Raw genomic sequence first — 27143 nt, 5'->3', positions numbered from 1 at the left:
AAAACAAGTATATGACATTGACCCACAAAGTACCAAAAGCATAACATAGCCCTTGGTCTATGGTATACCAGTCAAAAAAATACATTGGTAAAAGCTCCATCTGCCTATGCAGTTCCTTAAACTACTCCTCCCAATTAAGGGACCTGCAACAATGGCTTACTTTGTTGTCCGCTTGCACACTCCCTGCAGCCCTAGACTTTAAAGTCTGGATTTTCTCAAAAACTAGGTTAACTTTCTTCTTGGTAGTGTCATCATTATCAGTACTCCTGAAACAAAGGATCAAGCAGATTTAACAATTCAGCGGTTTAAAAACACAAATTACTTCGCTTAGGACGATCAGGTTCTAATCGTGACATCTTTTTTTTTCCTCTCTCTCCCCAAATCCAGCAGTTGCAAAAATAACACAGTTTTTAATGTTGAATTTCCAGTCTCCCCCAAAACTAGAAATTTTACAATTTCCTCATTTTAAAGTCCTTGTTCCCAGCAAAGTAAATACATGGAATGTTAAAAGAACACTGGCAATTGTCATATTTTAAATCTGCAGTGTTACACAATCACATTCCATTACATAGCAAACAATACAATATGAAGCCATCTGTACACGTACTTGAAAACACACTTTTGTGAAACCAAGAAAAGCAAGTTTGAACTACAGTAGTAGTGGTGAGTGGTTAACTCTTCCTCACTTGGTAGCCTGGAAGTTATTTGAAGGTTGCAGTGCATGCCAGTTTAGCAGGCAGGTGATAAGATTATCTAGTATTTGATAAAAATGTGTGCTTTTAAAATCTTTAAAGTGTTCAAATATGTGGAGAGTAAAATTTTTGAAGCTGAAACAAACTATCCCCTGCATTCCGCTCACTGAGTCGTGATTAGAGACAGCTGTTCAAAACACCGATGAGGAGTGGGGTTTTGCTTGTACAGTTATACGATATTCGGTATCAAGCCGAGAAAACTGTTACATACACCACAGCCAACAGGTTCATCTTGGAGTATGGGAAACAGAATTGCTTAAACATTGCAAAGTTCCGTTCGGCAAATTCTGAATTGGACACCCAAATAACCTTCTACACAAAATATCTTTTGGGCACAGAGGAAAGAATCAAAGAATCAAAGCTAGCGAAATAGCCACCACCTATTTCATTCCCAAAGTGACCACCAACTGTTCTAGTTTCTCAGGGTGTATTGTGTATTCCTGGTGGGTGGTTGCTTTTATACAATTGGCTTCAACGACATGTTGAAGATGGTAACTGTGGGGTCAAGGCACATATGCGAAACATCACATACTAACCCATCCTTGAGGTAATTAAACAAGATCTGTTTTGCAGTCTCTTCATTAGTTTGTTGTGAAAGCGCCTGCTGACCTTTCAGAAGATCAGGGGTTGCCTAGATTTAAAGAGGAAAACACATGAGAAGAAATCAAGTGAAGTTAACCACATAATCTTTCAACAAAGAGTATTTCAGTGACAATTGTCTTAATATTCAAATCAATGCAAACAAATGTGCTGACAAACAAAAAGTTCAATGAAATGGCAAGATTCCTTGGTACAAAGCAAAAATTAGCTGCTTCAAATTTTATTCCTCCATGAAAATCGACTATAAAAACTACATGAGGTAGTCTGAATGAATTATAATTATAAACTAACCTTGGCTAATATCTTTTCAGGGTACATTTAAAAAAGCACAATTAACAAAAACAACAAATGCCCATATGTTCCCAAATTCATTTGAATTCTACAATATTTCCTAAATGGACTTTTGATCAAAGAAATTTAAAAAAGCAGCAGATGTGAATACGTATGTCTAAAAGCTGTGCTCGATACAGCTTTAACATATACCTGTACATCCCGCTCTGAAGAAGGTTTTTTAACAGAGCTCCAGCTAGATTTGGAAAGCGATGTAGTGGCTGTGCTGGTCAGCATTTTTCCAGACCTCTCAGTTTTTTCTTCAGTTCCCTTGCCATTATAGGACATTAGCAATGTAGAAGATCGACTTAAATAAGTCTTATTACCACCATATGTCGAGCTTATTCTATCCTGGCCATTTAATGAACTAGGACTGCTGTGCCACTCTTCCTGCTTTTTGTCATTAAACCCACCAAGGCTGCCAGATGAATTTGCAGGATTACCAGACTGCCTCTCCTTGGAGGGGATGCTGGAGTCTTCAGGAGAAGACTTCTGTTTACGTAGCTGGGAAGGTTTAAGTAAGTGTTCAGTTGACCTGCCCTGATTTCTACTGAAGTCATCCAAGTAATCTGAATCTCCCCGAAGGCCAAAAGGCAAAGCACTATCCACACTCCTGGACCTCTTGCGATCTTCTGCATTGATTCTGTTCCTCCTTCCTGACCTCCCTCTTCTTTGTGGACTCTCCTTCCCATCAAATCTGTCTATGAGATCATCCACAGCAGGGATGGACCCTGTGTCAATGTCTCGTCCCGTGCCAGGCAGAAATGGAATGTATCTTCTGTTCCCATGCCGGTTCACGTTTTCCGCATAGAGAGCATCTTCCTGGTCTTCCAGACACAATTTATTTTGTAAGGAACCGACAGAGGTTGATGAAGCAGACGACCTTCTCGACCTTGAGGTCTCCAACACTGGTCCACTTGAGTCCTGTCTACGAAGAGGAACAATGTCAGGTCTCGGCCTTCTGTGTTCTAGGCTGGAATTAGTGCTGCCAACACTACTCGAAGATCCACTAGGGTGCTTAACTGGTTCATTAGCAATGCTGGGAGGTCTTGATGCAGGCTTCTCTTGGTATGGAGGAGGTGTAGAGTTGAGTACACCATTTTTCTCTGGCTTAGATTTGTCTGGAGTTCCAGATCTAACCTGGACATTTAGTGGGGAGGACGACTTAGACAAGGAACTCCAATGCTTGTTCTCCTTGTTTTCTGTTTCAGTAACAGCAGATGTTCTCACTGGAAGCGCATGATGGCCACCCAAATTCAAAGTGTTCTTTTTAGGATCATAAGGTTCTAAGAGTTCAGGGTGCCTCTGAAAATTCAACAAGGCAGATGACTTTCTTGACAATTCTTTAAATTCTGGGACGCTATTGTGTGAACCACTCAACTGCATCTGCTTTTGGGATCTGTATTCCACAAAAGGGTTCTCTGGACGCGGAATCTCATCATTATTTCTCCCTTTAAAGTCATGCTCGTCGTAATTATCCAAAAAAGACCTGTCTTTAGAACTATCAGAATATCCATTTTCAGATGAAGAATCGTTTGGTGCCAACTGTCCATTCCGGTTATTAAGTACAACGTAAGGATGTCCATCAATTCCCTGAACCCGGATACTGACACCATAAGTCCCAGCTCTGTCGTTTTGGGATCTCCCAGTATGGTCAAAGTGCAAATAATCCTGTTGCATTCTGTTATTTGAAACGTCACCAACTGCATAAGACTCCATTTTAAAATCTGGTTCACTGGATACGTTTTAATGCTGAAAACAAGCACATAATCCAATTAACAGTCAGAATTAGAGAAAGAAAGCATTATCAGATTTAATAACTTTAGTAAATGTTTAGCAATTCTATGCACTAAAGCAACCATTAAGACTTGGTGCGGTACTTTGATTATGTCATTTTAATCCCATTTTTTTAAACCCTGAATGCTTCACTTGTTTAGCATGTCATACAGATCATTTCAAATTGTGTAGTAGTCTTTCCACATCAATGTGAAACTAGGTACTGCAACACCGCACAAAATCTTTACTTCAAGACATGCTTTAGCAAGATTGGCTTTGCTGATACGCTGCTTCATAGAAAAAAGAATGGATCTGTTTAACACAATGCATAGATCTGCAGAAAGCCGTTTATTTAATTAGTTTAAAATTTAAATCGCCTCCCCCAAACTCTGTTGAATTATATAAAAAAACTAAAAATTTTAAAAATCTAGTTCCGTTCTTTTGAACAAGTGTTTTGGCAAAAGTCAACCACTTGTTTGCTCACACAATCAACTGAAAGTATCTTTATTCTGCTCAATTAATTAATTAACAGTCTTCAGTTTTCTGGAAATGAAGTGTTTACTTCTGCAGCTACAAAGTTCAAATGTTTGAAGAAGCCACAGACTTGTCTTGGGACTAGGACCCATGTAATTGTTGTTAAAGCCACTGATAGAATGGGTCATGCCAAGATAAAGCACCACTTGGTCACTTGAGTAATATATAACCCAGTAAAACCACAGGAACTGACCACCTTATGGAATAGCTAACAATCAACCATCTTACTCCCCAACAAAACCAAGTCTGGTGAGCGTTTAACAAACTTTTACACGCAGACTGGAGTCAATGTGTCTTAGAGACACTGATGTTTTGAATAAATAACAGTACTGTTGGTAAGAAACACTTACCAGTTTACTATTATTCGAATGACAAAAACACAAACCTTCGGAACAATTTGTCCAAGAAATGAATTTCTTAAGACGGGTTTACAATCAAAGTTGGTATTTATTTCCACCCTCGGGTAAGTGATGAAAATGGATACTGAAAAAGATATCAGGGAGTTATTTTACAATGTAATGCTACACACAGTGTTAGCTTTATAATACAGTACTGCATAGCAAGAGAACTATGGTTCAGTAATCAAATTTATTAAACAAATTATTAATTGAAATTTAAAACAAATATAATACTCAATCATTTGTATCTTTTCTTAAATACTCCCATGTGTAAAGAAAGTCTAGCCTACAGTATATAGTAATACAGATCTGTTATACACAGCAATTGTGATTAACAAAGTCAGTATACGGTTGACCATGTACAATTATCACGTAAATCTTTCTTCAAACTATTAATAGTTTTAGTAACAGATAAACGTATCATTTGCTGTATGATGCATTAAACACACCAAGTCCAATACAATTTAAGCACGACAAAATCTATGTAAAGAAAACAAACAAACAAAAAAAAAAAAGTCATGTTCCTTTTGACCTTGTGTTTCCAGCCCATGCACGGTGCAAGCTTGGTTAGATAAGCAAATCTTATGACCTCAATGGAAAGGGTCACAGCATATTGATCCTGTATAAATAAGATTATAAATAACAAAGCCCAATAGAAATGACCCCTCGATATGCACCTTGTAATTGTACACCATGGGAACCAAGGTATTCCTCTTCAACTACTATGGAAGGTCTTTTGTTTAAATCTAAACATATATGCTAAGAAACATGATGTGTCAAAGCTACAGTAGAACCATTTCTCTTTTCAGTTCAGAGTTTGATCAAATGGATGTCACAACATAGCAACTTCCCAGACATATGTGTCCCCTTTTCCTCAGAACCTGTCATTCCTGTATTGCTAAATTGTAATAAAGCTACACATGTGTATGTATTTAGTGCCCCATGCGTTCAAAAGCCACCTTCATTTAAGCATTTTAAAATATAAAACTGCGTATTTAGATTTTTACCCAGAGAAATAAACTAAACAGAGACTTTAAAGATCACTGCCATGTCACAGAACCTCGGGAGCAGGGAATGTGCACCATGTGCAGCAGCCAATCACCCAGCACATTGTCATATTGCTGCTCAGTTTTTATATTATGCAATGCAACACAATTTTGACACTGTACGAAAAACTGACAATTGTATCAAATGTAACTACAATATTAAAGTTATATAGATGTTACAAAGCAAAACTTAAGTCGTCGAGGTTCTTCCAACTGCCCTAGACTTCTTTCAAACAACACAACAAAATAGACCCAAACTGGCAAGTCCAAACCAGGATTTTCTACTGCAAAGGAATCGAAGCTGCTACTTAACTGGGCTGATATTTTGTTTTGGTTTCTGCACATATTACGCCTCACGGCTGCACTGGATGAAAAGCAAAAACAAAACACGAGCAGTAACTTGTCTCGTACACTGCCCAAGACACAATCACTTACTGTACAACTGTGAGCTGGAAAATAAGAAAAGGACATCAGACTGAATTCTATACAATGTTTAGACCAGGGGTGCCCAATCCTGGTCCTGGAGGGCCGATGCCCTCATGGTTTTTGTTCAAACTGTACACTAAATTGATTAATTGGACCAATTAAGCTTCTAATAAGGGCTTGATTGGTCCAATTAAGTAATTTAGGGTACAGTTGCAACAAAAGCCAGGAGGAACACTGGCCCTCCTGGACCAGGATTGGGCACCCCTGGTTTAGACCAACACAAATAAGTACGGTTTTACAGCAGAGGTTTCCTGATGAAATATGAATATATAAGCAGATTGTAATGCTTTCCAGGAGGGGAAGAGAGAACAATACGAGTGAGTAATACAGGGGCCTGTATACTTAGGAGAACAATTTAGACTTGGAAACACAATAGCTGCTTTGAGTCCAAGTACCAAATGTATCCAGCCCTGCTCGCACAGGGGCTCGGAGGTGTTAAGCTGCATTTTCCTTGCATTGTGCTGCCTGGCTGGCTGGCTGGCTTTCAGAGCGAGAGGAAGTTAGAGTTTTGTTCCAAGCAATTTTTTTTTCAAACTGTATCCTGTGTAGCTCATTTGGAAGAGTACAAAGGTGAACAGCTGGTTGAAGATTACATGCCAAATACTATATATTTGATCTTCCTGGGTACAAGATCTCATTTAACATTAGGAGACAATCCATCACAGCTCTTTGGAGAAGCAACAGGGTCTTCCCTCCCCACCCCTCATGAAAAACAAATGCTGGTTTTGTTTGTGTTTTTTCTATAACTCAAAAAAGGAAATAGTTCTTTTGTTAATGTATCTTCATTGATCTGTTCAAAAATATCCCGCTATGAATTCCCAAAACAGACAAGGATTATTAAATGTGCTCTTGTGTACCAGAATAGTACACACCCCACTCTCAACAACTAGTAGAAGTACCATGTGATGGAGAGTACAGTAATAACAGCCTTTTCACGATTAATCTCATGTCTGGAGCAGTTTAAAATGTTGAATAATAATAACAATAATAAACAGCAAAGCTGGCTGCATTAAAATGGAAAATTGTGTAACTTCTGGATGGTTTTATTTTAAAAACGTTAACAAATCTAAATAAACTGAACTGTAAAATAGGTTTTTCATTCCATGCCAGTAACCCTTTTACTATACCAAGTACAGAACACATGATCCTGATACATTACAAACTTTGAGCTTTTAAAAAATAAAGTGTTACCTTAAAATACACTGAAATACAACCTTCCTTATAAATGAGCCAAGAGCCGCTATACTTAAGCCAGCAATACAATTAGCAAGTAGATTCAATTCATTAGCAAAAAGAGAAAAACCTTATATTTCTATTCAGGGGTGTCCAAGTAAGACAGTGTTACTTTTAGCAAACATCATTAGAAAAATAAAATAATGACAATACATCTTTAACAGTGAATGTCAGCTTTTACCAAGATCTCCACACTATACAAACAGATAGGTGAGCATTGTGTTGCATGCTGGACTTAAGAATTGGCTAAGTCTGAGCAATAGTTAGCAATAGCTTAATAAAGGAGTGTGCTGAATATCACTTTAGCAACTCAATCAAGTGTTTGCAGGCACATGAGAAAGTTGTCCTCTAAGCAAATACAAGAATGAAAAAATGACCCTATTTATATGTGCACTTAATAAAGATGTTATATAACTGTATCCAGCTGGTTCTGGAAAATTGAATTCATTTTTAAAATCACATGGTGCCCCTGCAGCCTTGGTGAGGACTGGATCTTTAAGGCCTTTATTTTCTTAGTTATGGATAAATACTGGTAGAAACCTAGGGGGTGTTTCAAATTGAACTACAGAGTCAATGAATGCCACAGCAAGGTCTGTTTTGGTGACCACCAGATTCCATGGACCACTTGATGTGACCAAGTAACATAGATGCAGTGGAACCCAAAAATGTAATTAAATTAAAATATATACACTAGTTTTTGTTTTTTTTTAAATAAATCATGCAATATTCAGTAAAACAAAAAAAAAGGCTCTACTACAACTGGACCAAATATTGACAGTATCTGTTTTTCCTTTATGTTACCTACTACCAATATTTTATTTACATTATGGAAAGAATAGTTTTTGACCTGGTGGAAAGCAACGTAGTTAGACGTTTTTACTCAGATTTTGCTTAGGAAGAGCTTGCTGTTCATTTCTCTTTATTACGTGCTGCTTACACCTATTTACAGTTCTATGTTTTAAAAAGCGTTAATAGTTTAGTGTGTAGTCCGAACTTCACAAAACCTTGATTATCTGGCATCACCTTGCAAGCTGACCTTGTCTGTTCAGTAAGTGAAGTCATCTGCAGAACTACCACACTGCCTTCTAAACAGAGTTCTACTGCTGAAACAATGGCTCACAGACAAGCTGCTGTATAAGGAGACTGAAACGAGTTTACTGAGCCCCAGGTAAATGTTTTGAAGGGCTTGAGTGGGGTTGACATGGATAAAACTTTTTTTAAACTAAAAGTTTCTTGTTTTTTTTTAGAAAACACTTTAATTAAGGATCAGCACAGATCAATCTTTAGTCTTAATACAGGCAGGCAGGCAGTGCTAGGCTCCTATACAAATTGTAAACATATCATGTGGCAACACAGAGATAATTGTGTTTAAATTGTTAGGGGAAGAGAAGAGTACAGTGTTGTTGTAATGTATCTACATACTTGTGGCACACGTGGCCTGGAGACCAGAAGAAAAATTGGACCCCCGCCCACCCAACTTTAAAATACTTGTCTGTTCAGAAGTATGATGATTATTCACTGCACTGCAGAATATGTCTGAAAGTTTACTGCAGTACATTACTCACACAGAATTTTAATCACCAATATAGTACATTTAATCAGTAATGTTTATGCATGACTAATTTTAACATGATTACTGGTTTATACAAGCTTTCACCTAACTGGTAATTAAAGTCCTAGGTGTTCCATTCTTAGCCAAGTTCATGAACATCCAACACTTTAGTTCACATACAAAAACAGAAATGAGTTTACACCATTGTATTGATGTGTGATGAAAACCCTCGAAGACAAATTAAACAAAACTTGCCACAAGTACTCTAGTTCAACACGACCCCTCAGCAAACACTTCTTGAACAAATGCAGTACACTGCAACTCATCTTTACGTGCTTCACACGCCTGTACTGTATGTTGCATAGAACTATTGTTTGAAAAACACCCAATGTACACTACCGGTTTGTCAGGTTGTTCTATGGAGAATGAACTCGAACAGGTTGCACGGAGTATTGCTCGTCTGTAGGAATCTGTATCAGGAATCGGTAGTATTGTCATATTAACATTCCAAATTGCTGGATAAGACTTGTTTTAAACTTGTTCACTTTGAGAATATAAATGAGACCTTACTGTAACTTACCTTACGTGTTTGTGATAGTAAGATATAATACAAAGGTTTTAAATCAGCGAAACTAAAATACATTACACGTTCCAAATAAAAACAAACAATATGTTTTGAAAATTATCCGTGTTGTGCAGTTGTCAGAGATTTTGGATATCAAGTTCCGTTTTGCTTTCCAGTTTGTATAAAAGTAATCCGATACTTATCTGACCAAAATCTTTCTGATGCGTTTAACTTACTTCTGTCTGTGCACGTAGAGTACTTGTCTTCTGAAACCCTTGAACGAGTGTTGAAGAAGGGCATGATCAAATAAAAGACCAATTCAAAAGCTTTCAACAAATTGGTAATACTAATTATAACCAAAACATAACTAAAATACAAAGTCCTACTGTTACCAATAAAAAGCAACTGAACCGATTTACATAAAAACATAGAACCCATTAACAGCGTTTTATAAAACCGACGACTACTAAACAACAATAAAACGTTTAATACATGTCATTTTCCGTGTTTAAAAACAAAATAAAAAATACAATGTTCTGAGACTGAACCAAATTTCAAAAGCGTTCAGTGCACAAAAAAGATCTTACAGCAGTCCTTTCCAACGGAGTGTAATTTACTTAAATTACACGAGCTTTCTGTAAAGTGTTGAACACATATAAGAGTAGTAAAATGCGCTCTACGTACCTTTATTTAAATGTTGCTGTTTGTTTCTACTTCAGATCTTGAATTTTAGCTGCATAGAAATTCCCATGCTGTCGTGACTTTATTAAAGTAAAGGTTTTTTTTTTTTCTGAAGTTCCAAGTTGTAATCTCACCGCTGTGAAACTATGCAGAATAAACCCCGCCCTACTTTGACTGGTAGCGAATTATACCCTCCCACTTCCCGACTGGTGCCAGCAAACGCACAGGTAAAATGTGACTAGGGTAACCCTAGCAACGGGACTCTAAAGCAGACTTCACGAGAAAAAAAATGGTTACAGTTATAATGCAATTTAAAAAAGGAAAATACAGGACAGACTTTTTTTTTTCTTTTTTTAAGTAAGAGCTTCAGTAGAGATTCCCTGTATAAAAAAAATAATACAAATCCAAATGCATCTAAATTGGTTTGTGTTAATAGGTTAAAAAAAGCATATTGTTATTATTGCAACTCCTAGTGCTGTTAGTAATGGTTCAAATAAGTGTTTATACAGGTTGCAAACAAAACACTTAAAGTAATATCAAGGTTAAGCATACTGCATATTTTAACAACGTATTACACCCGGGCTTGTTCTGTTATGAATAAAGGACACAAGTTATCAAACGTGTAACCCGAGCTGCACTAGCTAACTGAGATTGCGGTCAGGCCCTCGCACCTTCCAGACTTGCAGTCTCAGCATTGGATCAACACAGTAAGTATAGTAAGGAGTGCTATCCATAAACACAGCTGCAAATCCGCGCCCTATCTCCCCATAAAAGCAATACGCAATGCATACAAAACAACACTCCTGTTTTTATCGAGTCTCACGTTTTGATGCTCTGAACTTGGTTATATTTGGCTATATCATACTATCTTGCCGTATATATCACGAATTAGATGGATGGATAGATAGATAGATAGATAGATAGATAGATAGATAGATATTTGTTTTACCTAACTGTCTAAAGAGTAACACAGGTATGGGATATTTCCATTATGTGTGCAGCATTTACAAAAAACGAGCATTTATAGTAAGTTTTGTAGTAGACTGTCTTCTCTCTATACCTTATACTGCAGTCCTGAAGAACAGCCTTCTAACTGGATTCCCTCTCCCAATGATCACACCCTGCTATTTTAGAAGCATCAACCCCGCTAATTAACACTATGAGTAATCGTAATGGGTGACTATTTCTGACTAAGCTGTCTGAGTACAACACACAACTACAATTACAACTTTATAGGGAGGATTTAGTGCCAAAGTGGTTTGCAGTTTAATAGCCGCCATTTCAATTGGTCCTGAGGAAAACGTCAGAAATTTAGCAATAAGTTCTGACATTCTTATAACCCTTTCAGTACTTACCTGTTTATACCCTTCCTTTGTAGACTAGTATTGATTTTTTTTTTTTACAAGAGTTAAACTGTAAATCGCAACGTTGTTTAATTTGGGAAAGGATTTACAGTATAGGTTCGCACAGTGGGAGCACTATGAATAAAATAAAATAAATAAATAATGTTAAAAAAGACATTCCATTACATTCCAGACGTTTTTGAACAAGGATGTTTTACTTTTTTTTTTTTTGGCTAGACTTTCCTGTTATATCGATACTGGGTTGAGAAGTTTGCTAAAACAACATAATCCGTTTATCTGAGTCGTGCATTAGTCAAGAAATTGAACAGCTGAACAACGTTTTCTTTTTCGATTTTAATGAAATGAAACCGAATTAACACATTTTAGGTTTAGTGACAATTCAGAGTACAATTTAGAGGGACACGTTACAAAGCAGCCTTTAATTTTGCAGAAGTATTTGCAAACGAATAGCACCACCTAGCGCTCATTTGCATGTTTACACTAATCACGAGATATTACAATTGTTGAATGAAATATGATATAAAAAGAAAACAGCATTCTTTTTGGAATCTGTTGAATGCGTTCCATTTTTTAATAATGCCAACATATTCACCAGTTGAAGAAGAAGAAGTGGTGCATTGTTATTAATTCAGAACGATCAGAACGAGTAGACCATCTGTATTATGTATAAGACTTCTTATCAAACTTTTATCTGTGTGTATGACAAGATGGCTTATGTCTGCTGCTCAACTCCTTTCATCTTTGCTTCAGCTATATTTCAGCGAATTGCCTTGAACTGCTGGTCAGGCACTGAGGTTTTTAAAGACTCCTTCAAACCAAAGTTCTTGTCAAGCGTTTCAGAAACCTATGATCAGTTACAAGAACATTTCAGCAAGCCAGTAAATCACATTCCACGTTGACAACCAGTCCTAATTACAGGACAAATACTTTTTTTTAATGAACACGTGTGTGCTTTTGTGCCTTTTCAACGTCACTTTCTGCAAAAAAAAAAGTATCCTTTTCTACATTTTTCTAGCAACATGTAGATTAGTGTCCCCTCCTCTATTGTAAGTGTGACATACAGACCTGGCTGTGTGGCATGGAGCATTGTCCTGCTGGAAAAAACAATCCTCAGAGTTGAGGAACATTGTCAGAGCAGAAGGAAGCAAGTTTTCTTCCAGGACAACCTTGTACATATTCATTTTTAAACAACACAATACTAATGTTTTAACTTAGGAAGAGTTCAGAAATCAATATTTGGTGGAATAACCCTGATTTTCAAGCACAGCTTTCATGCGTCTTGGCATGCTCTCCACCAGTCTTTCACATTGATGTTGGGTGACTTTATGCCACTCCTGGCGCAAAAATTCAAGCAGCTCGGCTTTGTTTGATGGCTTGTGACCATCCATCTTCCTCTTGATCACATTCCAGAGGTTTTCAATGGGGTTCAGGTCTGGAGATTGGGCTGGCCATGACAGGGTCTTGATCTGGTGGTCCTCCATCCACACCTTGATTGGCTGTGTGGCATGGAGGATTGTCCTGCTGGAAAAAACAATCCTCAGAGTTGAGGAACATTGTCAGAGCAGAAGGAAGCAAGTTTTCTTCCAGGACAACCTTGTACTTGGCTTGATTCATGCGTCCTTCACAAAGACAAATCTGCCCGATTCCAGCCTTGCTGAAGCACCCCCAGATGAGTCCAATTTTCAGCATTGCCCAACACCTGGTCGTCTAATGGTTAGACGGAGACCTGGAGAGGCCTACAAGCCACAGTGTCTTGCACCCACTGTGAAATGTGGTGGAGGATCGGTGATGATCTGGGGGTGCTTCAGCAAGGCTGGAATCGGGCAGCTTTGGCATGAATCAAGCCAAGTACAAGGTTGTCCTGGAAGAAAACTTGCTTCCTTCTGCTCTGACAATGTTCCCCAACTCTGAGGATTGGTTTTTCCAGCAGGACAATGCTCCATGCCACACAGCCAGGTCAATCAAGGTGTGGATGGAGGACCACCAGATCAAGACCCTGTCATGGCCAGCCCAATCTCCAGACCTGAACCCCATTGAAAACCTCTGGAATGTGATCAAGAGGAAGATGGATGGTCACAAGCCATCAAACAAAGCCGAGCTGCTTGAATTTTTGCGCCAGGAGTGGCATAAAGTCACCCAACATCAATGTGAAAGACTGGTGGAGAGCATGCCAAGACGCATGAAAGCTGTGCTTGAAAATCAGGGTTATTCCACCAAATATTGATTTCTGAACTCTTCCTAAGTTAAAACATTAGTATTGTGTTGTTTAAAAATGAATATGAACTTATTTTCTTTGCATTATTCGAGGTCTGACAACACTGCATCTTTTTTGTTATTTTGACCAGATGTCATTTTCTGTAAATAAATGTTCTAAATGACAATATTTTTATTTGGAATTTGGGAGAAATGTTGTCAGTAGTTTATAGAATAAAACAAAAATGTTCATTTTACCCAAACACATACCTATAAATAGTAAAACCAGAGAAACTGATAATTTTGCAGTGGTCTCTTAATTTTTTCAAGAGCTGTATATACAATATGGGCTATGGGCTATACTCCAAATCGTCATAAGCGCAATTTATTTCTAAACAGAAAAAGAAACTTAATACTGAATTAAGCCCCTGAATTAAAAGTCTTAGTTGTTTATTTCTGGTTTGGTCATTTCATTGGGTGAGGTTCTCCTTTCTGAAAAAAATAGTAAATAGCTTTGAGAATTTAGCCCAGTGTCATAAAGGAAAACATTCTCTTACTTCTGTAACTGAAACACTAATCTGGTGAACATCACATTTTGTGAACTCACATATGCTATCCACAGGTAGTAATATAAATAATAGACACAGCCTCATAGAAAGCACAGCACTCTGCACCATACAAGAGTTTGAGTTACTGCTGAACGGGAATAGTGCCCCCTACTGTGCGACCAATACAGCACCCATCAAAGCACTGATCAGACAAAATTCTCAGATCTAATAATGAGATAAAAAAAATCTCAGCTCGTATTGCCTGCAAATGCATTGCTCTGTCTTTGTGTGCTTTTTGAAAGGACTAGTCCTAAAAAGCAGCGGAGGTGGATGTAAAGTTCAACTGGACAGCAAATGAATGTTCCATTCATGCCTAAATCCTTCCTTTGATGTTTTGCCTCTAGATTAGAATTGATTTTATTTCAGTGCTGTGTCCTGGAAGTCTGAAATTGCAGAAGAATCTCACTGTTAAAAATCACAGTGATTTGCAGACACGAATCAGCTTGTGTGCTGGAGATTAAAACGCTGACAACAAGTGTATCTACAGGAAAGAAGCGACTAAAAACATCAATATCAAGCATGCACTCTTCTTGTACATTTCCGATGGCAGTTGAAAAAACAAACATTACAAAAAAAAAAAAAAATACTTTTACATTAAATTCCGAGTTAATATAATATGACCCAGTTTGAAACAGCCATGCACATCAGTTTACAATGTAAACTAGTACGTTTCAATAATAAGGCATTATGATTCTTTAGCAAATGAATATGACAGAACTATTAGTACAGTAGCCTCCAGGTACTGTTAGTCTTTTTAGAGTCAGGATTGTTATTCCCAACCTTTGGTAATAATGAACACGCAAAACATTGTTCAAAAGGCACTTTACTTTCAAGCATGGTCTAGTGCTTGAAGAGCAAACTGCTGTCTTAATGATACCCACATTGGCAGGATGGATGGATTGCCTCACATCTCATTTGCATATCTTTGGCAATAAAAAAAAAGACTAGAAAGTTTACATTTTGATCTAATACCTTCTGGGAAAACCATTGGCTAAAAACACTGCCTGGCCCTATGTGGCAGGGTGCCCCGCCCCTGTGTGTAATTTTGTGTTTTATGTTGTATGTAGTGTGTTATTGTTGGTGTGGGTATAGTGGTGCACGGGGTATAAATTGGGCAATGTAGCACGAGTGTTGTTAAAATGTATATTTGTATTTAGCCAAGGGGATTGCAAAATCACTTCACATGCAGATAAAATGTGTATTAGGATGTGGGCACTGGGCTTGCACAAATTAGTTCACGTGCTGGGACTCAAGTGAATGATTAATTAGTAATTGACTCTCAGCACAGCTGTATATATAGATGCACGAGTCACTCAGGGTTGAGTGTTCGGTGAGTGGAGAACAGGAGTAGAGAGGAGGTAACGAAAGAAAAAGTAACAATTGATACTTGTTTGTTTCGTGTTCGTCTGCATGGTTTTGTTTGTCTGTTTCTTTTGGCCAACATGCCGTTTTGTTTTGTGAAAGTCTTTTGTTCTGTTTAAAAACCTTTTATTTTATTTAATAAATACGCGCATTAGCGCGTTTCATACTCCAGTGCTGTTTGTGTCTTTTTCCAGGTCTGTGATGTCACCACACACGCCAGCCTGCCACACCCTAAAAACAAATACCAACTGAAAACAATAGAGTACAAAAAGACACCAGGAGTCCAGAGAATACAGACAAACTCCTGTTGGCTGTCAAAAAAAAAATACATAATAATAATAATTAGGCCCTTGTTTTTGTCCTTCAGCACAATGGCAGCTTTTCTTAGAAACTCTTTGTGCTAATTGATGCTTACTGTCTAACTAACCGATGTTCAATTCTTTATCTCAGACTGATCGTATTGTGACAAACATATCTTTGTAACAGGACTCAACAGTTTCTTGGTTAAATTAAAGTCACTGGTAATAAATATAGTGCTAATATAAACCTTGGATGGATTTCTTTTGAAAGTTTTGGTTTCCTCAATCCTAAAAAACAGTTCAAACAATTCCCTTGAACTAAAATGTAAAACAAGGATGGGCAGGTCTGATTTAACCCCACCCCGTTTCCCAGCAGCCCTCTCGTTACTTAAGCCAATCAGCTGACCTGAATCCAATTTAAACAAAAGGGTCATTCTTGGTCAGAAAGGAGGGAAGGACAATTAAGATGCTCATCTGCCCTGTACTGTTGTGCCTGTTAGTAATTAGTGTCAAGTTTGTATACTACAGAATGCTCTTGTGCATTGTATTTGGATCATAGCTTTGAAGAGGCCTGTAAACAATCTACTAGGAGCTGGGTTTCAGCCATGCTGTGATTTGCAAGTATATTTTACCTTAAGGTTTTAGTTTATTCACTTTTTGAGACTGACATTGAGATGGCATTAAATGCACAAAGTTCAGGCATGTTTTTTTTTTTTTTTTGCACGCGTCACAACATGCTGCTGACATTTTGTGAAGCGAGTCCCTGGTGGTATTTGCAGGGTGATCTCTGCTCAATAGAACTGGATATAACATGAAAATCATTCCATACCTCTTATCTCAAAACAAGACATTCAACTGTCACCAGCTAGTTATTATAAAAGTGTTATTAGCCTGAGGAAAACACAGTCAGCTGACTGTGCATTTCACAAAGTGTATCTGCATAAAAACATAAGCAATTCTACAGGAATGCAATTATTTCTAATTAATTGATTCACAAGGCACTGTAAAATTATTGCTTTATATGACAATTAACAATAATATGACAGTTATTCATTTCAGATTATTTGCTTCGATGTCAAATTCATCAGGCAGACTTGATTGTGGAGGGTTATTATTGTGAGAAATGTGGAGAACTAGAATCAATATATTATTATTATTTATTTCTTAGCAGACACCCTTATCCAGGGCGACTTACAATTGTTACAAGATATCACATTATTTTTACATACAATTACATTATTTTTTTTACATATAATTACCCATTTATACAGTTGGGTTTTTACTGGAGCAATCTAGGTAAAGTACCTTGCTCAAGGGTACAGCAGCAGTGTCCCCCACCTGGGATTGAATCCACAACCCTCCGGTCAAGAGTCCAGAGCCCTAACCACTACTCCACACTTCTGCTGACATCTCAATTCAGGGGCATGCTAAATTACACACAGCGGTGGTTCATAACATATTGTCATCGTGGGCCCTTTTAATCAATATTGTGGACCTAAATACTGCCACTGTAAATGGTGGCAGTATTTAAACCATGTCTCCAATCTCAAAATAAGACTGTTTAAGAGTGTCAATACATCATTACAAAATTGCAGTCACTTGCTGAATTTTCTGTATTTCTCTTAAAAATATCCAAGATTCCTTCTGGTTATATTTTAAAGTAGAGCAGAACGCTTTTTGTGTGTAGTTATCGTACAGGTATTTATTTTCCATTATCGTGCAAGTTAATACAAAATACATTAAATGTATCTGTCAACGTATTTATTAAAAGTGATTGAATTTTGTTGGGATCAAAGAAATGAAGGCATCCTTATGCATTAGCTACAAAATGGAAATTGCTGCCCATGTAATGAAATTCATAGAGACATGCACAGGACAAGAGTCTATCAGATTTGCCTCGGAATCAGAAGCATTCATATGTATATAAGCATCAAACTGTGAATGAGTGACAAATCCTTGTAGTAACAGTATCTACAGAAATATTCGAAGATGGCATCAACCTATTTATGTCCACAAATTACAGTATGATAATATGTAGTGCTTGCCTCCCGAAAACAATTTCTTTAATGTATGTCAGTTTTTAATACTCAAGTCCTTTCCTGTGAGGAAACAATCAAATTCCACTGAAAACATTAATCTAAAACTAATCTTCCAGGAAAATGCTGCAAGACAGAGTTTAATTCTAGAATGTTCCATGCATTTGTCACCGTATGACATCTCAATTCAGGGGCATGATAAATAAATACAGAACATGTTTTAATTAAACAGCGCACTGTACAATTTTCACTGTGAAAATAATACGTGTCGTACAACCCTGAGGGTTATGTCATCATTTCATGTATCCATAAATAGTGTTGAAAACAATAAATATTGAATACTGTAAGATTTTATGACCTACAACAGAGCATATTGCTAAACTGATTCTGAGAAGACACAGCCATATTAAAAAAAAATAATATATTCTTATACAACATAACCTAATTCCATATTGCTTTCTACAGATCTTGTATGACAAACTGTTCTATTTTAAAATGGTCAGGCAATCCATCATGTCTGCAAAATAATCCAACACTGCAAATTAAACTTCGATTTTTATGTAACACACAGGGGTCTATTTTAATTCTCAACAGTAGTGTATCGAAATGCCGCCACCCATTAGCTCTGTATTAATGCTGCTACACACCTTGTGACAAGCGAATGCATCATACGACACACCTTAATTCCACTACAAAATAAAAAAAACATGTATTTTTGATGCAAGCCGTTCACACTGCCTGCGATGCGACGGGCGACACTGAAGTTGTACTAAAGCGATGCGAAAATTGCTGTCTATTTTTGCAATTTTGTCCAGCAACAGCTAGGGAACTGACCAATGAGGAACAGATTCCCTTGCGTGCCTTCAGTAAACAATGGCAGAAGAAAAGATCATTCTTGCAGTATCAAAATACCCAGAGCTTAATAAAAGACACAAAAATTATAAAGACAAGGCAATGAGGGAGAACATCTGGCAGTCCATTTCCAGGGAACTGGATATAGCTGCTGTGTGTGATTTGTTTACCTTTACTGAAATAATTATTCTGAAAAGCTATTATGTATTCTACATTTTTATTAGCTGTATAACAGGACTATCATACATGTGATTTTTTTTCCAGCTGAGGATACAGTCGGAGGAGAGTCGCCACTGGTGTGAAAGGTAGCGTCGCAGCGAAAGTACCACTTTAATCGCATGACAAATCGCATCGCGTCCGGGGTGTGGAGACCTTTAGTCCTGCAGGTGTTTTCCTGCTTTTTATCACCATTAAAACAAGTACAATAAAATGTTGTGAAAAGAGCTTTAGGAATTTGTCAGTGGAACTATGATTTGCTGCTGGTTAGAAAATTAAAATAGAGCCCACAGCCTCACCCAGTGGATAAATAGGGAGGGTATCTTAAACTTATTCAGACTTCCATCCATAATATGTATCACCCATTCAATGCAGTATGTTCTGTCTTGTTCTACATAAGAATGGGCGCTGTACAGCAAAAACAAGCCTCTGGAAGTCAAAACAATTTGTGCTGAAGTCACGGATCAGACAGCAGGTAAGAGATTATGAAATGCATTCAATAGGAGTAAACACTTCAGAAGGGACATTCAAATCAGAATTTTCTGCACACCATTACTGCACACACAGACCTTTTTTTATAAGGAATCCCACAGGTTAGCAGAGAAAGAAATAAACACACACACACACGGTCTTGTTAAAAAAAGATGGCACATTTATTGCTACATAAATGTTATATACATATTGTGTTTTCTGTTACAGTGACAGAAAAAAATGGAGCTTCTTGCTGCTGGTTTTAAATGTTTGTCAACAATACCTTGAAATTTGACACAGGTACAAATCTGCATTAACCAACAATGAAAACTGGAGGACAAGATGAGAAGCTGTTCATCTTGAACATTTAGCTCGTACAATACTCCATACGTACTACCCTACTATGTTCTTAGGATGCTATTTTTAAATTTCTGATCTTAAATGGACAGGTTATGGTTAATAACCGTACATCTTTACTACCTAATATAGTAAAATAAAGTAAGAAACTTTTTACTGAAAACTTTTTCGATTTCAAAAATCTAGAAAGAGTAATATTTAGAATTCAAGAAATTTTCTTACAAGATTACTGTATAAAAGACTAACTACAGTGAAAAATAAGCCAAATGTTTTTTTTTTTTTCTTTCTGTGTTTTTTTTTTTTTTTAATTATTATTTTTTTTTATGAAGGAAAGCTTCTGGGCATACTGCAAAGTCTAATACAGCCAAAAGGACAAGCGTAGAAACAGGCTTAGAAGAAAAAACAAAAAGGAAGAAAAAAAAGAAAAGAAAATGCCAGGCAGTGACACGTGATAATGCTCACGCTTTTTAAGCAAAACATTTTTTTTTTTTTTTATAAAACACTGAAATGAAGAACAAGGTCACATATATAGTCAGTCCGACCAATCATAGATTTGTTTTCTTTTTTTTTTTTTTTTTAAGAAAGAGTAAACTGGTAATGACCCCCTCCCAGTTAGCATGTTTTATTTGTCTTAAATGCCACAATTTGTTCTTAAAATGACTTAATGTTTAAAATGTTGCTGTCAACCAACAGTTAATAGGAAAGATGAACACAAACGCTGTGACAGTCTCATCCTAAGATGGCTAACAGTGGAAGAAAGCACACATGGAAGTTAAAAAGGATATGGATAAATATAATTAAGACTATGAGAATTGTACTGTGTAGCGCTAATGCTTTGAAAGTTTCACCTGTCAACACCACCAACAGCTTTTATGGACAGTTATTGATACTTATGACCTCTCAACTAACTCACCATTTGGGTAACAAGAAAACAATAATAAAAAACACACACACACACACACAAATGATATGAGAAAGCTATGGCCCTTGCTCTTTGTCTTCCCCTGCATTGTTCTTGTTTCACTACCTGCCCAGGTGGACCAGTGGTCTTACCCCCTCCTCTGAGCATGGTCATTTTGTTTTGTTTAAAGCATTAGTGTGCACTCCCAGCTAACACTTTACTTGCACTCTATTAAAGCACGATACTGCTGTTTCCGCTGCTGCTTGGAAAACAAAGCAATTCTAACAAATTAGATATTTTCTTTTCTTCTATATCACACTTCACGTTACAAGCTTTACTATAAAGCCTAGAAAAGTTTTTTTTTGTATATAATTACAAATAAAACAAATAAAATGTGTTTATTTTGTATAAAGATTTTTTGTTTGTTTGTTTTTTGTTTGTTTTTTTAAACAAAAAAAAGAAAGTTACAATTAAATGCAGGCCAAGTGATACTATGCTCACAGTACTGATATTCAAGCAATCCTTGATACCACAGCGGTTTGCAACTTGACTTTAACCATGGAGTTGCGTGCTGAAGGTTGAACTATGACCACAACTGTTCAGATAACCAGAGACCAAAAAATAACATCGATGAAACAATTGCTCTTTAAAGGAATATTGTGTTACACTGAAAACACTATATGGCAAAAGGAATGGAAAGGACAGTAATACTCTTCCCTCCCTTTCTTAAGACACTAAGAGGTATGCAGGGAATGCTAGGGGTCCAAAAGAAGGTTGATAATGTTGTGTTTTTGCTCTCTGTATATGAACAGCTTTAACAAACGCTGGCATCAGCTGAAACTTCATCAGATGTTCCAACTGACATCATAATCTTCCCTTTAGACGTAAACCCTGGAGCTCAGTAACATAATAAATAATATGTTGTGGTTACAATGCATTCGGTAATTCAGTTTAGGCACAAGGCAACTTGCACGAGGAGTGGAGAGATCGCGACAGTCTCGGATTGCTTTAGATGCGACACACGCTGCCTGCAACAGAATCATAGGAGCTGAAGTTCACTCGCGGGCTGAAATTTCCGATTCAACGTTTCATGTCTTCACAGGGATATATGGATGTAGGCCAGTTTCTTCAGTCACAGGATTGCTCTTTTCTGGGGTTTTGCTTCAGGTGGTTTGTCTTTTCAAATTTGTGTCACAAAGAGTTAGTATTGTCTGTCCTTGTGTGGAAAGGTCACCCACTTGTTATATTACAAACTTGATCTTGCTTCTGAAGACAATAAAAGCGGTGTCAGTTAGTAAAGCAGAAGAAAATACATTGCGTGAAGTAATAATGTCATCTGTAAACTAAAAACACGTGATTCTGTGCTTCAATACCTAGAACTGTACTGAATGTTATTCTATAGATGTAATCTAAAGCTACGGCCAAAGGTTTTGCATCACCCTACAGAATGAACTAATTTTGCTTCATAAAGTCGAATGCAACCTGCTGAATAATGTTACGTTAACATATTGAATTACATACCGCTTTGTAGTTTTCCATATACTTAACGAAAAACTGACAAATTGAAAAATGTGACATTTCTAAATCTAACATGAAATACTGTACTATTATTAAGGCTTCCGGTAGACTTTTGCGATATTATTTTGTTGTTTCCTTGATTACATGATGTTAAATAAAATATCTAAATTATGTTCATATAGTTGTAATTTTTTTTTTTTTTTTTTTTTAAATAAGTCTCAATCAGTACAAAAAAAATATGGTACCTGGCTGGTGTTCACATGTGACCCATAGGGTTTGTAGTGTCGCACAGTCCAGGGTGAACTCCTGCGTGTGCTGCTGGAGGCTCCACCGATACGGCAGAACCCTTCTCCTCTTCCCTCCTCTTAAGGCAGGCTGCTTTGGGATTTAGGTTCCTCTCTAGAAATGCAAAAGAAAAGGGGAAACACAATCACTGCACATGATTAAAAATGTGCTGGTAACAATTACAGCCTTGACTTAATTAAACTAACCAAGTCTTTGTTTACACAGTGTAATATATACACCACATTGAAGGCAACACAGCTACAGCAAACACGCTGTACAGTATAGCTTATGGCTGTTAAAGCAATAGTGAAAACTGTACCTGGCCATCTCCTACACTGTGTGCATGCCCTGCTAAATCATTTTCAAAATAACCATGATTGTAAGGAGATTTTGATTGTAATCGGATTTTAATCAGCTCTGTTCAGTGATGCTTTACAGTCCATGTTGTTCTATTGAAAACCATTTCTCTGATTGCTCACTTTGAGGGGGTGATATCCTTGGCCAGAAACAACTGCCACCAAGCACAGAAGAAGCAGAAAAAAAACAAAAATAAACAAACAAACACTATTTGCATTGAAACAATAAGGAATAACCTATCCAATACAACCAGATTGTTTACAATCAGTCACACCATCTGTACTGATCAAATAGATTCTGTTTAAATTGAAACATTTGGGAAGTATTTGAGATCAAAGGGCCGGAAACTAAATTGCAGACACATGTGAACAATATAATAAATCTGGGAAGGCTTTCTTCTGAAAAAATAGGCCTGTGCGCTAAATTAGTCAGGCAGGCAAGTACAACATATAACTTTGCTGCCCTAGCACAGAAGACTTTCTCCTCAACAGACAGTAAGTTTGCAAATAAACCACTTAAAGAACAAATTACATACAACAACAGCGCAATAGCTCAACAGCAAAGAGAGACAAGTGAACAATTCCATGTCCTCACGCTTTGGATGCCTGATAGGAAACACTGCTGTTTCAACACAAGCTTTCTAAACCATTTTAAACTGCAAAGACATAGACAATAATTAGCTGTGCATGTCTCTGCTAGCCGGTTATACAGCCTACACTGGGCAGTGCTGGCACAAAGCGATTTACTGACCTCGGACTTGTTGCTCCAGATTAAGGATCACAGCGACAGCCTGGTGAAGAATAAGCAGCTTCGTCTGAGGCTTCTCACTCTTCAGGTGCAGCTGACACATTCGGCCCAGCTCTTTGAATGCTTCGTTGATGTCTCGAACCCGCAATCGCTCCCTGGAGTTGTTGGCCATTCTCCTCTCGCGCTCTCTCTCTGCCTTCTGTTCTGGGTTCAAGTCCTCATCCTCGTTAATACTGCTGAGAGGTGAACACAGACTACAATACATAAACCCCTGGGAAGTCCACTTTTTAACAAGACAATAAATACTGAGCCACATTTTCACTCTTGTTTTGAAAGAAGTAAAAGACCCGTCCATTTCATAGAATTACAGCCAAGCATCTAATGTAAATATTACAAATGCAATGTCTCTTAAACACACTCACATTGTTTAATAGCTCTTTATTGTGTTCAGTCTCCTTTATATATATATATATTCTAAATCATGAAAATTATTAGCAAGTGTTTTTTTGTTATCTAAAAGGTTGCTCAATATGATAAGCATCTTAATAAGAAGCAGTGCATCAAACAGCGTGCTCTCTTGACATGCATAGTTAGATACCTTGTCCTGGTTCCTCCTCTGGGTGTCATCTTGAGGTCCTTTCTGTCGCTCTCATAGTCTGATTTGAAGCCATCTGGTGAATTTGTTTCATGTACATTCTCATCTTTTTCTTTTTTCTCTAGTTTTAATTCCACTGGACTTGTGCCTGCTGGCTGGCTGGATACACCACCTGACAGACCAATACAAACATCCAACAAATATTTATATACATGCGTATAGGCAGCAAACATGTACAATTCCACACTTCTTAATAGAAAAAAAAATGCTTCAATCAACTCCCCTTTTAGGCATTATTGTTCTCAACTATTTTTTAGTTCTGAATACCTCCCTGTGTCTCATTATTGTAAAGATTGATTTTAAAGATTATTTTAAAGTTTCTCTTATAGGAAAAGTCTAATTTTTTTATATATTCAAAAGAGGTACACAAAATAAAAGCAATGAAGTTGCTTGAGCCAGTTGACTAACCTCTGTAGTTCTCCTGGTGGCTTAATTCTGTGCTTGGAGTCGACACCGAATTGGGCAGAGCTGAATGGCTGCTGTTAAGACTGGCAGCTTCATCACGATTAGCCCCAACCTGAAATTGAAACGTTACACCTTGGATGAACTGTCTGTTGTTTCAGAGATTTCAAAATGAAACACTTCTCAACAAATCTCTGTCCCGCAGGTGCAATCAAACAGCTGGACAGCCATCGGTTACTCTGCACAGACCCAGCATTATTTTCATATTACAGTTATATTGGTAAGGTATTCTGTCCAAGAGCTACTATTTCATTTATTCTTCTTGAAACCCGTCCAAGAAAACACATAGTAAAGTAAGACAGACCCTACCAGCAACGTTTTCAAAGGATTATTAAATGCGCTTATTAAATGATTTTTTGGACAAAGATGAAGTCTTTTATTGGAAGAGTAGCAAACACTAACTACTGATTAAAACCTTAAATTAAATGGGTTTGTTGCCTGAAGCCACACATCACAAGCACAGTTGTACAATAAATCCTTTAATTCAGCTAAATTACAAAGCTTTGAATTCCCCCTTTAGAAACTAATTGGCTGCTATCATCATGTGTATGATAAGGGTCTTAAGACTAGATACAATAGTACAGACTATTTGAGCAAAATCTTGGATCTCTCCCCCATACTATTTCCAGTGTGGAAAATCACAATGAGATGATTAGTATATATCAAAAAAATCGCAGAATAATATAATCCATTTAACAAATAATTTAATGAGACAAACCGTTTGACTCTGCATATGCTATAACTAAACACTGGAGGGTGCTTTTGCACTGCCTCATATACTGTTTCCAAATGCTGAGCCACTGAACCAATGCACACCAACAAGAAAACAAAACATGCATAGTAATTTGCTCAGGGATCTCTATACCGATATAAGACATCAGAATAAACAAATGTGTCAGTAACACTGAGTTACAGCAGTTATCTAACCCTTGCTATATATCCTGTTGCTAACTGGAGGCTGCAATGCAAACCCAACCATCTAGTGGCATGCAGCGAATACAAATAAATATATTCATCACTACAATTTAAAGTATTATTTTTTAATAGAATATTTACAGTAAATTGAAGGACATTTGTAAAAAATAAACAGAAATCTTGTGTGCGTTTAGCTGCAAACTCCCACCGTATGCACATACTGCATACTGTGAACCCAAGGCAACCGTATTCTGTCCAATTTATTCCAATTGACTTGCCTGCAGTCGTGTTCTGTTTTTGGCTTTCCCAAGGATTGTCACTGTCAGAGTCACTGCTGACCTTCCCTAAACCCTGTCCCTTGCCCAACCCCCCCCCCACCCCCCACCCCCACCCCACACCCTGGCTGCTAATCTTTACAGCACGGCCCAGCCGCGCGCACGCACACGTCGACAGGTGTACAAACAGTTCTTTGTCTCGCAGTGGTCTGTTCAGTGCAGTCAGAGAGGGTGGCGTTTTAATTGTTTGGCTCATTAGCATACAGCTGGCAGCCTCCTGTTTGGGGGGGGGGGCATTTACTTGTCTAGATTTCAAAAGTTGTAAAACAGTCCTGTCAAAATAAAAGCCTGATTGCTTGGGCTGAAAAGGATCCCTTTGCCAAAGCTCTTCCACCACAGTAAATAACTGGTAGGAATGCTTTTACTCAAATGGACCATTAGAACTGGTTACTACATACTGCGTGATTTAAGGTGTCCCAATGGCTCTGCTAAGGCGACTTTCTGGTTGATAACACGCAGTGTAAATAATAATGATCTGATTCATAGAGTTGGCATTCGGTAAAATTATAAATATATACATCAAAGGAGCTGACTCCATTTAGTATGCATATAGCACATGTATTCAAGTCTTAGACCAATAATTTTAAAGCCCCTGTTCATTATAGCTATGCTTCTGACCATCTGCAAAGTTTTAGTTACCCATAAAGTTAAGCAGTAAGCATGACGTTTGTTTTGCACTTTGCTTTTTTTTTTTTTTGCATTTCAGAATGTTTCAAATCACCTCTAAGTGAGTTTACTACACTTGAATATCTGAACTACAAGCTCAAAGATGCCACATTCACTAGAGAATAGCCCTGTTTGTATGAAGGATTTGACTATATGGTGCTTTGCTGTACAAGACAAAAAAATAAACAGATTCAATACGGCAGGAAATGTAAGGATATTTAGGAGGAGGCTTGAAAATAAAACAAATGTTTAAAAATCAATCCGTTTACTTTAATCACATAAAACAAAGTTCAAATTGCTTTGAGTTGATTCTGACAAGACTTGCTTTTAAAAGGGGAATTTATTTTAGTATTTAGTTTAGCTGCTGAGCAGACTTCCATAAAGATAAAATTGCAGTGGGCTTGATTTATGGGTTTGCAATTGATGAAACTTGCCTTCTTAGCTTTTAGCAGTCAGTGTTTCATAAAATAAACAGTTGGAACCAGTAACTGTAATCAGGTACATAGATGTGTTTTTTTAGACTTTTGTTAAGCAATTAATTACAACTCTTTTAAATGAGTTCTACCACACCTATGGAAGAAAGTAAATGCC

General features: G+C 37.3%; 2 protein-coding genes across 15 annotated transcripts in view; both read right to left on the bottom strand.

Annotated features, from left to right (window-relative positions):
* LOC117428411 (cingulin-like protein 1) overlaps positions 1-10150 on the bottom strand; it is a 28874-nt gene extending 18724 nt beyond the window's left edge. The window contains exons 1-4 of the mRNA XM_034047393.3: positions 9957-10150; positions 1836-3434; positions 1289-1383; positions 161-266 (exon numbers count right to left, since the gene is read on the bottom strand). Coding sequence (XP_033903284.3) covers positions 161-266; positions 1289-1383; positions 1836-3401 — 1767 coding nt within the window. The 5' untranslated portion in view covers positions 3402-3434; positions 9957-10150. The remainder of the gene's footprint in view (positions 1-160; positions 267-1288; positions 1384-1835; positions 3435-9956) is intronic.
* A 9364-nt stretch (positions 10151-19514) lies between these two features.
* Positions 19515-27143, bottom strand: part of LOC117428040 (transcription factor 12-like) — a 102250-nt gene continuing 94621 nt past the window's right edge. For 8 of the 14 annotated variants that reach the window (XM_058995187.1, XM_058995186.1, XM_058995184.1 and 5 more), the window contains 5 exons: positions 24583-24691; positions 24118-24286; positions 23523-23773; positions 22376-22529; positions 19515-21878 (listed from right to left, as the gene is read on the bottom strand). In XM_058995187.1, coding sequence (XP_058851170.1) covers positions 22387-22529; positions 23523-23773; positions 24118-24286; positions 24583-24691 — 672 coding nt within the window. In that variant the 3' untranslated portion in view covers positions 19515-21878; positions 22376-22386. The remainder of the gene's footprint in view (positions 21879-22375; positions 22530-23522; positions 23774-24117; positions 24287-24582; positions 24692-27143) is intronic. The other 6 variants (XM_058995189.1, XM_058995190.1, XM_058995194.1 and 3 more) reach the window with 1 other exon arrangement.

The sequence above is a fragment of the Acipenser ruthenus genome, chromosome 21 (genome assembly GCF_902713425.1).
Source record: "Acipenser ruthenus chromosome 21, fAciRut3.2 maternal haplotype, whole genome shotgun sequence".
Classification (NCBI taxonomy): domain Eukaryota; kingdom Metazoa; phylum Chordata; class Actinopteri; order Acipenseriformes; family Acipenseridae; genus Acipenser; species Acipenser ruthenus.
The sequence above is the reverse complement of the archived record's forward strand: the minus strand, read 5'-3'. Positions and strand labels throughout refer to the sequence as shown.